The sequence below is a fragment of the Scyliorhinus torazame genome, chromosome 3, assembly GCF_047496885.1.
Source record: "Scyliorhinus torazame isolate Kashiwa2021f chromosome 3, sScyTor2.1, whole genome shotgun sequence".
Taxonomy (NCBI): domain Eukaryota; kingdom Metazoa; phylum Chordata; class Chondrichthyes; order Carcharhiniformes; family Scyliorhinidae; genus Scyliorhinus; species Scyliorhinus torazame.
This window is the reverse complement of record NC_092709.1, coordinates 156076124-156088383: the sequence shown is the minus strand read 5'-3', so window position 1 is coordinate 156088383 and position 12260 is coordinate 156076124. Positions and strand designations below refer to the sequence as shown.

General features: G+C 44.9%; 1 protein-coding gene across 7 annotated transcripts in view; it reads left to right on the top strand.

Moving 5' to 3' along the window:
- Positions 1-12260, top strand: part of LOC140408768 (LIM domain-binding protein 2) — a 728711-nt gene that overhangs the window by 44976 nt on the left and 671475 nt on the right. For 6 of the 7 annotated variants that reach the window (XM_072496430.1, XM_072496429.1, XM_072496427.1 and 3 more), the window contains exon 1: positions 6986-7052. The exons of the other annotated variant lie outside the window; for it this stretch is intronic. In XM_072496430.1, coding sequence (XP_072352531.1) covers positions 7001-7052 — 52 coding nt within the window. In that variant the 5' untranslated portion in view covers positions 6986-7000. Of the gene's footprint in view, positions 1-6985; positions 7053-12260 lie in introns of those variants that run through there. 7 annotated transcript variants of the gene reach the window in all.

Here is a 12260-nt window from a genome sequence, read left to right as displayed (position 1 = left end):
GGTGTGCGGGCGGGTGCGGGGGTGTATTGAAAGATACTTGGAGGCCAACGACAACTGGGAGGTGCAGCTGGGGGTAGTCTGGGAGGCGTTGAAGGTGGTGGTCAGGGGAGAGCTAATCTCCATTAGGGTCCACACGGAGAAGAGAGAGAGGAGGGAGAGATTGGTGGGGGAGATTTTAAGGATGGACAGGAGTTATGCAGAGGCTCCCGAGGAGGGTCTACTTGGGGAGCGACGGAACCTCCAGACGGAATTCGACCTGATGACCACCGGGAAAGCAGAGGCACAGTGGAGGAAAGCGCAAGGGGCGGCGTATGAGTATGGGGAGAAGGCGAGTCGGATGCTGGCACATCAGCTTCGTAAGAGGGAGGCAGCGAGGGAGATTGGTGGAGTTGGGGATAGAGGGGGGAATATGGTGCGGAGTGCGGTGAGAATAAACGAGGTATTTAGGGACTTCTATGGGGATCTGTACAGGTCTGAGCCCCCAGCGGGGGAGGAGGGGATGCGACGATTCCTAGATCAGCTGAGGTTCCCGAGGGTGGAGGAGGAGCAGGTGGCTGGTTTGGGGGCGCCGATTGGACTGGAGGAGCTGGTTAAAGGATTGGGGAACATGCAGGCGGGGAAGGCCCCGGGGCCGGATGGGTTCCCGGTTGAATTTTACATGAAATACGTGGACCTGCTGGGCCCGTTGCTAGTGAGGACTTTTAATAAGGCGAGAGAGGAGGGGACCTTTCCCCCCGACAATGTCCAGGGCGCTGATTTCTTTGATCTTGAAGAGGGACAAGGATCCATTGCAATGTGGGTCGTATAGACCGATCTCGCTCCTCAATGTTGACGCTAAGATGCTGGCGAAGGTGCTGGCTTGAGAATTGAGGACTGTGTCCCGGGGGTGATCCATGAGGACCAGACGGGATTTGTGAAGGGTAGGCAGCTAAATACAAATGTGCGGAGGCTCCTCAATGTGATTATGATGCCCTCGGTGGAGGGGGAAGCGGAGGTAGTGGCAGCTATGGACGCGGAGAAGGCCTTTGATCGGGTGGAGTGGGAGTATCTCTGGGAAGTGTTGCAGAGGTTTGGGTTTGGGTTCGGGGAGGGGTTCATCAATTGGGTCAGGCTGCTATATAGAGCCCCGGTGGCGAGTGTGGCTACGAACCGGCGGAGGTCGGAGTACTTTCGGCTGTACCGGGGCACTGGCAATCGAACCGCTGGCCATGGCACTGAGGGAGTCTAGGAAATGGAGGGGATTGGTTCGGGGAGGGAGAGGAACACCGGGTGTCGTTGTATGCCGATGACCTGTTGTTGTATGTTACGGATCCAGTGGAGGGGATGGCGGTGGTCATGCGGATCCTTAGGGAGTTTGGGGACTTTTCGGGGTATAAACTCAACGTAGGGAAGAGTGAGCTCTTTGTGGTGCATTCAGGGGACCAGGGAAGGGGGATAGATGAGCTACCGCTGAAGAGGGCGGAAAGGAACTTTCGGTACCTGGGGATCCAAGTAGCTCATGCGGATCCTTAGGGAGTTGGGGGGCCCTGCACAAGCTCAATTTGACGCGGTTGGTGGAGCAGATGGAGGAGGATTTTAAAAGATGGGATATGCTGCCACTCACACTAGCGGGTAGGGTGCAGTCGGTCAAAATGACGGTCCTTCCGAGGTTTCTCTTTGTTTTCCAGTGCCTTCCCATTTTGATCCTCAAGGCCTTTTCAAACGGTTAAGCAGGAGCATCATGGGATTTGTGTGTGAGAATAAGACCCCAAGGGTGAAGAGGGTGTTTCTGGAGCGTAGCAGGGACAGGGGGGGGCTGGCGCAGCCAAAGTTATGTGGCTATTATTGGGCAGCCAATGTGGCGATGATCCGTAAGTGGGTAATGGAGGGAGAGGAGGCGGCGTGGAAGAGGCTAGAGATGGCGTCCTGTGTAGGCACGAGCCTGAGGGCGTTGGTGACGGCACCGCTGCCGCTCTCGCTGACAAGGTACACCACGAGTCCGGTAGTGGCGGCGACGCTGAAGATCTGGGGGCAGAGGAGGCGACACAGGGGCGAGGTGGGAGCCTCGGTTTGGTCCCCGATTCGGGAGAACCATCGGTTCGTCCCGGGAAGGATGGATGGGGGGTTTCGGAGCTGGCATCGGGCAGGGATTAGAAGAATGGGGGACCTGTTCATCGATGGGACGTTTGCGAGCCTAGGGGCGCTGGAGGGGAAGTTTGGGCTACCCCCGGGAAACGCTTTCAGGTACATGCAAGTGAGGGCGTTTGTGAGGCGGCAGGTGAGGGAATTCCCGCTGCTTCCGGCACGTGGGATTCAGGACAGGGTGATTTTGGGTGTGTGGGTTGGAGAAGGCAAGGTTTCGGCGATTTACCAGGAGCTGCAGGAAGAAGAGGAGGCCTCGGTGGAGGAGTTTCAAAGGGCACGTGGGAGGAGGAGCTTGGGGAGGAGATAGATGAGGGTCTGTGGGCTGATGCCCTGAGTAGGGTTAATTCTTCCTCCTCTTGCGCCAGGCTCAGCCTAATACAGTTTAAAGTTACTCACAGAGCGCATATGACAGGGGCGAGGTGGAGTAGGGTCTTTGGGGTGGAGGACAGATGTGGGAGGTGCTCGGGGAGCCCAGCAAATCACGTCCATATGTTCTGGTCGTGCCCGGTGCTGGATGGGTTGTGGAGGGGTTTTGCGAGGACTATGGTCAAGGTGGTGAACACCTGGGTCAAGCCGAGCTGGGGATTGGCATTATTTGGGGTATCGGACGAGCCGGGAGTGCAGGAGGCGAAAGAGGCTGGTATTCTGGCCTTTGCGTCCCTGGTAGCCCAGCGGAGGATTTTGCTACTTATGGGGTGGCGTTTGGGTTAAGGTGGGGGGTTTCCCTATTTGTTTTCTTTACTGTTATATGGGGGGTTATTGTATATGGGGGAAATCCAATGTATAATATCTGCTTGTTGTGTTCTTGTTTCTTTCTTCTTGTTGGGGGTGGGGTTTTGTTGAAAATTTGTTGAAATATTTGAATAAATATATTTTTTAAAAAAGAGATGGGTATCCCAGACTTGACAGAATGCATCTGATTTAGAACACGTCACAGACATTAGGAACTCCAGGAAAATATATTAAATGTCTAATTTATGCCACTTTTGAACTGAAGGATCCTTGTTCCTGACCCAGGAGCAGAAGATATTTTTATGAGTTGCAAAAGTTAGGATGTTGCACAGCCTTTTTCATTAACATCGGTAATTATCCCATCTGGGATACCCAGAATTAGGAACAACGGGTTAAGTTCAAAGGCTCTGACAATATCCACTCAAGCTCCCTAACTACACCAGACCAATAGGATTGAATCTTAACACAGGTCCATTCACAGTGTAAATAATCATTCTCGACTACCAGACACTTTAGAAAAATTGGAGATCAAACCTATGTGTCAGACTAAGTATGATATGCAAACAGTACAGTATCTTAAATTGAGTCTCCTTCACTCTATTACAAACAAATAGAATCAATCAACTGAGGAAGGTTAGCCCCGTATACCTGCCTAAAAGAAGGGGTGATTGCAACACCCATGTACTTAAACCTCAACGGGGACCATTTAAAAGGAAAATTGGAACGGGTATGCCCCTCAACTCTCTCACAGGTATAGCCTCCGGCTTTGTAAAATTAAGCTGATAACCGGAGAAGGCACTAAACCGATCCACCGCATCAATAATAGCGGAAACTCAGTCATCCGGCTTTGACACAAACAGCAGCACATCAACCGCGTTAAGTGTAATCTTAAGCAGCCTCTCCCCAGAAACCAGCCCTGATATCAATGGGCTCCTCCTAATAGCCTCCGCAAGCATCTCTGTGGCCAATGCAAACAGCAGGGCACATCCCTGTGTGCTCCTCTCTGCAAGCCAAAGTTCTCAGACCTAAAACCATTTGTGAGTACTGCCGCCAAGTACTGAACCCATTTAATGTATTCCTCACCCAACCCAAATCTCCACTGTGTGAATACCAAATAATTCCAGTCTACCCGATCAAAGGTTTTCTCCCCATCAAGGGCAGCACGGTGGCGCAGTGGATAGCACTGCTGTCTCACTGTGCCGAGGTCCCAGGTTCAATCCCGGCTCTGGGTCACTGTCAGTGTGGAGTTTGCACATTCTCCCCGTGTTTGCGTGGGTTTTGCCCCCACAACCCAGGTGTGCAGGGTAGGTGGATTGGCCACGCTAAATTGCCCCTTAATTGGAAAAATGAAGTGAATACTCTACATTTATTTTTAAAAAAGGTTTTCTCCCCATCCAAGGAGATGACCAGCCCGTCTATTGCCCACTTCTGGAAATCCTGGAGCACATTCAATAACCGTCTAACTTTGTTACTGGGAAACCTACCGTTAATGAGCCCAGTCAGATCCTCTCAGTCAATTAATGGTAAAACTCCTTCTACCCGCCTCGCCTGTACTTCAGACAACAATTTCAAATCAATATTCATAAGCGAGATTGCCCTGATGGTTGTTGGTCTTCAAAATCAGGGAGATGGCTGCCTCCCGCAAAGTCGGTGGCAGCAGACGTGCCTCAAAGGAGGGACAATACGTACCCACCAATGGTTCCATTGACAGATCATTAAACTCCCTGTAGAACTCGCACCCAAAACCGTCTGGCCTCGGGGCCTTCCCAGACTGATGCTCCTTTTTAAAAAAAATTATTTTTATTCAGATTTTTATCAAAACATAATTTTTGCATAACCATTAACACCATTTAACAAAACAAGGCAAACGTTAACATTATATAAAGAAAAAAGAACAAAAATACGCAACATTCCTCCGTCTATCTTGCCGGGACACCGACTGATGCTCCTTAATGACCATGCCTATTTTGAGAGAGAGAAGCACTAAAGACAGATCTCTGAAATCAAAGGAGCTCAAGGGAAGAGCTCCATGTGTGCCATCACAACATCAGATTGACCAGACTTGCATAATAAAGCATAGAAATCCATTAATCTGCTCAGTTTTCATTAACCTACAGTGCAGAAGGAGGCCATTTGGCTCATCAAGCCTGCACCAACTTCTGGAAAGAGCACCCGACACAAGCCCACGCCTCCACTCCATCCCTATAACCCGGTAACCCCACCCAATCTATTGGACATTAACGGGCAATTTATCATGGACAGTCTACCTAACCTGCACATCTTTGGACTCGTATTCATTTTTTCTCAACGGAATATATCTTTGTTGTGAGGTTATGAGACATCTCCCGAGGTATATGACATTACTTGTCTTCCACTTTAGTCAACCCTTCATACCCTTAATTCCCTTACAATTGCCATTATTTAAGTTTAAGACTCCAGCTTCAGATCCACAATTCTCACCCTCAAAGTGAATGTGAAATTCTAAGATGTTATGATCACTCTTGCCTGGAGGATCCTTTACACTGAGATCATTAATTAATGCTGTCACAGTCCACATTATCAGGTCTAAAAGAGACAAGTCCCTGGTTTGGTTCCAGAATGTATTGTTCGAAGAAAATCCTCCATGCCACCTTTGCCAATTTGATTTGTCCAATCTATATGAAGATTAAAATCACATGCAATTATTACAGTACCTTCCAAACATTCTACTTGTCAGTTCTTTGTGAGAGACAAGAGGTTTAAGTTACATTTTGAAATAACAAGCACTGCATTTTTCTCTTGCCACTTTTGTTGTATTCACCTATTTCCATTTGCAAATAATTTGTTCCTTGCCATCCGGGGCAGGATCAGCTTGGACAGCATTGTCCCCACTACACTTCGTGTTTCTCCGGAAATTTGAAGCCTCGATCACCTTAAACTGTCAGATTTCTCAATGCTTTTTTTTTCAATTCCACTGTTTTGAGTACTACCTTTTCATCAAAAGTAATCCAAGCTCCATTTTAACAGAGTGGGAGACGAAAACAAATGGAAATATTCAAATCCTACAGTTGATCTTTGAGTATCATGTGCTAATTGAAGTAGATGTGAATAATAAAGCTGAGTTCCCTCCTGACATGTACAGTTCAGTAAAGGTCAGTGCAATCCCATTGTTCACCATCTACAAGCAGAGAATCATAAATTGTTGCCAGTCATTTTCTACACCAGAGTAATTATAGACAGTATGGAGCCCCAGGCTGCAAGTCTTCAATGACTGCATTTCAGAGAGTGAAAGAGAGAGGGGTAATTTTTATAATAATCTTTATTAGTGTCACAAGTAGGCTTCCATTAACACTACAATGAAGTTACTGTGAAAATTCCCCAGTCGCCACACTCTGGCGCCTGTTCGGGTACACTGAGGGAGAATTTAGAATGTCCAATTCACCTAACAAGCGCGTCTTTCTGGACTTGTGGGAGGAAACAGGAGCTCCTGGAGGAAACCCACGCAGACACAGGGAGAACGTGCAGACTCCGCACAGACAGTGACCCAAGTCGGGAATCGAACCAGGGTCCTTGGCGCTGTGAAGCAACAGTGCTAACCACTGTGCTACCATGCCACCCGTTAAGGCATTGTGTTCAGATAGTTTTATTGACATAAAATAAATTATTGGAAGTATGCTTTTAAAAGCTTATTCTGAGGACAATTATTACATGTCTGTTTTTTGCAATGTTCATACTGTATTGCGGACCCACTTAATGCTCGACAGCTTTAGCGCATCGTGTGGCTTCATGGGTCATGTGCCCAATGGAAAAATCAATATGTTAATCACAAATTCAGAGCAACAGAATAGGCTTAACTAAGCTCAAATCCAGAACTGCACTGTCATTTTCTTCACAACTGGCTGTCGAGTGAAGTTTGATGATTTGTTGCAGTTTTGGGTTATGCTGTGCAAGGGATGCTGCCCCTTGAGAGACACTTTGTTCTTTCATTTAGGGAAAGAGATTTTTATCTCTGCCATTCCATCCTGTCACAAGTGCCACTATGATCCCAGCTCGGGAAACTTGAGTGACTCTCCTGATTTTGTACAGCCCTCTGTTGCACACTCCCAACATTGTGTGCAGAAAAGGTCACATCCCATCCTTTTTCTGAGATTGTTTGCATCTGGAGATGGAAGAGATGATTATGAATTGCTGCTCTGGACTTAGCCTGACAGAATCAGGTAGAGTAAGTGCTCTGCGGAATATGAAAAAAATGACATTGACTTTAATGTAACTGATTTGTGTTTCCTGAAATACTTCAGCTGGAAACGGCTTTCTATTGAACCTAGAGCTTGTGCAAGATAATGTAGTGCGCTATTATTGCTGCATCTTGTGGAGCTTGGTCTGTTTCTTTATTCCACTGGGTGTTGCAATCGAATAAATCAGGTAAACTCCAATGGCTGATAACGCTCCATGTTTGTTGTGCAGGACAATTTATAATCATAGTAAACAACCCTTATTAAGTACAAAACTTTGCATAGATGACTGTTGGATCTTCAAACTTAGAACTGTTAGCTTAGTATCATTTTTAAAAATTTCCTCTGATGACGACACCTTTCCAGTGCCCAAGATTAATAATTTGTCAATTTGATCAGCACCGAATGTATTTTGAGTTGTTTATTTTATTTTTGGTCAATTTAAAATGCCAATTGTAATACTATGTTTCATTTTGTTGGACCGTGTTATTTCATTTTGCACAGGTAGTTTGTTTTTCTCTGGCTCTGAAAGCCAATTTCCCAATTTTTGGCTTTTTCTACATGTTAAAAGTAAGTGCAGCATTTGAATGAAAAAATGAAATGCAAATCGCTTATTGTCACAAGTAGGCTTCAAATGAAGTTACTGTGAAAAGCCCCTAGTCGCCACATTCCGGCGCCTGTTCGGGGAGGCTGGTACGGGAAGTTTTCTGGGGTAGTCATCTTTTTCTTTGTGAATTATGAGGAACAGAAGTATCCAGGCAGTGTATCTTGCCAGTTTGTAACTGCATTAAAAAATGAAGCTGATACATTTGCTGATAAGGAACTTGGTCCAATTAGGTAATCTATGTAAACATATTGAAGAGCCTGAGCCAAGAAAATGGCCAAAATATTGTACTAACACCATAGACCATAAGATATAGGTGCAGTATTAGGCCATGCAGCCCATTGAGTCTGCTCCGCCAATCGATCATGGCTGATATGTTTCTCATTCCTATTCTCCTGCCTGATCCCCATATGAATCAGGAACCTATCTATCTCTGACTTAAAGACACTCCGTGATTGGCCTCCAGTCTTCTGCGGCAATGTGTTCCACTAATTCACCACCCTCTGGCTGAAGAAATTCCTCCTCTTCTCAGTTTTTAAGGATCGTCCCTTCAATCTGAGGCTATGCCCTCAGGCTCTAGTTTCTCCTACTAGTGGAAACATCCTCTCCATGTTCACTCTATCTTGGCTTCTCAGTATTCTGTAAATTTCAGTGAGATCCACTGAATTGTTTGAAACTCCATCGAGTACAGACCCAGAGTCCACAACTGCTCCTCATATGACAAGTCCTTGTTAGCTGTTTTAGTTGCTGTGATATGAAGAGTCTAAAGTTCTTGTTCCTTTTCACCAGACACCATTTATTTCACTTCCACAGCCTCTGCACAAAACTCTTAACAACACACCAACCTACAGAGGCCACCTGAAGCCCCTTTACATATCAGTGTCAATTAATGGATACTTAACATAAATGAGACAACTAATTGCAATGTCTCTTAACCCATTACTTAACAGCCCTTCATTCCAGGGATCATTCTTGTGAACCTCTTCTGGACTCTTTCCAAGGCCAGCACATCCTTCCTTAGACACGGGGCCCAAAACTGCTCACAATACTCCAAATGGGGTCTGATGTGATGGCAACTACACTGTCACACGAGGGAGATACAGAAATGAGACCCCAATGTAGCAGGCAATTTAGGGGTTAAACAGACTGAGGGAAGAAAAGCCTGCTAGCACAGAATCCGAGGAATGCACCCACACCTGTCCGAGTTACATTGTCCCAGTCAGACTTCAAGTCGTTAATGAGAATACACAGGATGCCTCAGATCCATTGTTCTTTGGGACCATCCTGTCTGACCAGCTATTACCCATTATTGAGTCTGGTGACCTCTTTGTCCGTCAATGGGAGATTAGTTGCATATCAATAGCATGGCTCTGTTCTTTTGTATAAACGGGAGTGGGCAATCAGCCAAGGTAACAATGATAGGTTCAAGTCTGAAAACCCCAAAGACCCTTTGTTTGAGGGGCTTGGTGGAGCTCAGAGAGAGATCGGGACTGCTGTTCTTAACAGTTATAGAGGCAAAGGCTTTGGAAATCCACCATAGAGGCCATGACAGCTGCCACCAAGGCAGGCTTTGGAAAAAGATTCAGAACAAATGCCTCTAACAGAAGAAAAATTGCTTCGTAAATGCAAGTATTTCCTTTGCCAGTCTGTGAAAGTGGCCTGAGAGCTGCATGATCCGTTACAGTGTAGTTTAATGGGAACTAGTGTCTTAAGGTTAAGAAACTGCATGTAATCTGGTATTGTTAGGGTTGAAGTTTAAAGGTTTATATATTTTTTTGTTTTAATAAAGTTTGTTTATAAAATAACCAAGCCCTATTTCTTATATTATCACCCCTGGAATGAATTAATGCTTATCTGAGGAATTCACTACCACAAAAATAGTTGAGGTGAAAACGTTGTGTAATTTTAAGAAAGAATTAGATATAGCTCTTGGGGCTAAAGGGATCAGGGATATGGGGGGAAGGTGGAATCAGGGTATTGAACTCGATGATCAGCCAAGATCATAATGGCAGAGCTCGAAGGGCTGAATGGCCTCCTCCTACTTCTATTTTCTGTGTATGTTTCCATAAATCGATCTTTCCGCACCATCTTAAAATTTAAAAAAATTTATGGTCCTGGTCCCGTCACTTAGCCACTGGTGAAAGCTGACCAGGTGTCCGTAACACAACCTTTGCCCCTGACTCTCTTGAAGTACTTAGTCTGGCCCATCGTTGCAGCACATGATATGAATGTTTTTGCCAGCAGGATTGTTTCTTTAATGATGCCAGCCATCAGCGCTTTTACAAAATTTAGTTGGAACCTGAAGAGAAAAATGTCAGCAAGAATTCAATGTTATTTGCTTAAACGAGTTAGGATAATTTTATTTGCAAAGTACTTTTCAGGCTATATCGATCCAACAACTGAAAATAGACCTTGATTGAATTACTTTCAGGCTACATGCCGTACCCTATTAAAATTAGTGCTTACCAATAGCTTTTCTTTTTGAACATTTAACATTCGTTTGGCTTAGAAGTAAATCCAGACAGTAGAATATGGGCTCTCTAGCAATGCAGAGTTGGGGTGAATTGCAGAGAGCAGAGAGCTGTACCACCTGTCATTGATTGAAACATTGAGTGGCAGAATCACCATTCTGTGCTGGGTTTGCTGATCTCCACTGACACAACATTACGGAACCATAATCTACCTCCGAATTCCAAAGCGAAGGTGGGGGGGTGGGGGGGGTGGGGGGGGGGGGGGGGGGGAGGAGGGCGGGGGGAGGGAGGGCGGGGGGGGGGGGGCGGGGGGGGGGGCGAATCCAACCCTGAACACTATCTGGTGACTCTGTTGGAAAGTGTATATGTTGGATGAAGATGCCCTGTGGTAGAACGGTCTGTCAACACTGGGCTTTCATAAGAAGTATGGCTGCTTTAGCCACTCTTTAACCACATCTTCAGCCACTCCCTCTCCAACTACTTGTAGAAGCTTTTAACCGCCTGTTTTTATGTTTCTTGTTTGTTTTATTTCATACTCCAATTCGTCCTTTATTAATTTTTTAATTATATGATGATTTTTATTTGTTCTGTCCTATCACTAATCTTTGCAGTATTGTACATCTTTTCTTTCCATTTAATACCGTTCTTAGCTTCGTTAGCCACAGATGGTACACTCATCTTGCAGAGTCTTTCTTTCTCAATGGAATCTTTCCAACTAATTCTTACTTTAGGGCTATCTGTCTCTCCTAATCATTCATGTAAGTGCTTCTCCTTTCTAATGTTATTTCTTGTGCCTATCTCACTGCTCTATTGTGGTGGGGCCGGGGGAGGCTGAAGTGGAGAAAAATTACTCTGGCGGGGGAGAAAATGCTGCAAAATTGGTGGGAGTGGGGGCACACAAGGTTGTCCAAACATATATTAAGAGAGGAAAAATAGAGTATGAGAGTAAATTTGCAAGTAACATAAAAGTGGACTGTAAATGCTTCCATAAGTATATAAAAAGATTAGTGAAGACAAATGTAGGTTCCTTGCAGTCCAAAATAGGAGAATTTACAATAGAGAACAAATGGCAAAACAATTAAACAACTACTTCAATTCTGTCTTTACGGAGGAAGACACAAATAACTTCCCAGAAATGCTAAGGAATCAAGGCTGTAGTGAGAAGGAGGAATTGAAGGCAATTAATATTACAAGAAAAATAGCGTTGGAGAAATTAAAGATGATAAAGGCTGATAAATCCCCAGGGCCTGATAACCTACATCCCAGCATACTAAAGGTGGTGGCCATGGAAATAGTGGATGAGTTGGTTGTAATCTTCCAAAATTCTATAGATTCTGGAACAGTCCTGGCAGATTGGAGAGTGGCAAATGTAATCCCACTATTTTTAAAAAGGAGAGAAGGGGAAAGCTGTGAATTACAGACTGGTTAGCCTAACAGAAGTGGGGAAAGTGCTATAGTCTATTATAAAGGCTGCAATAACAGGACACTTAGAAAATATCAACTGGATTAGACAAATTCAACATGGGATTTATGAAAGTGTGATGAATATCACGTTCGCCGCAGTATTCGGTTTGAAATAAGGCAACAGAAATTAATACGACCAGTATTTTAATTCAAAATGGAATAAAACCACTTCAGCTAAAGGTCGTCCAGAAGTCACCATTTGAAGGGAGAAACTCCTAGCTGACTTCAAGGATCATTAATACATTCCAAACAAATACAGGATAAGGAAAACCTTGCATTGACACACCGTAAATTCTCTAGATCACTCCCCGACACCTATAATTATTCAAACCATGATGACAGGAAATTCTTCAGATAAATAATACCCAAATCCTTCCTTAACTATATAACACTTGACACTTAGAATAACACCCTCAAAGAAGTGTCTGTTTGACAATCTATATACCTAAGAAACATGGCAACACTGAAAAGAGACGGATCTCTATACAAGTCCCTCTTTGCCAATACACCTTAAGACACCTGGCATTCACGCAGACACTAACATCATTAAAACATATATTGATGATAATACATCAATTAGCCATTTGGCTATAGGCAGTTAACCAACAATAAATGATAAGATAACAGATACAGTCCTTGACCGATTAAAAGATT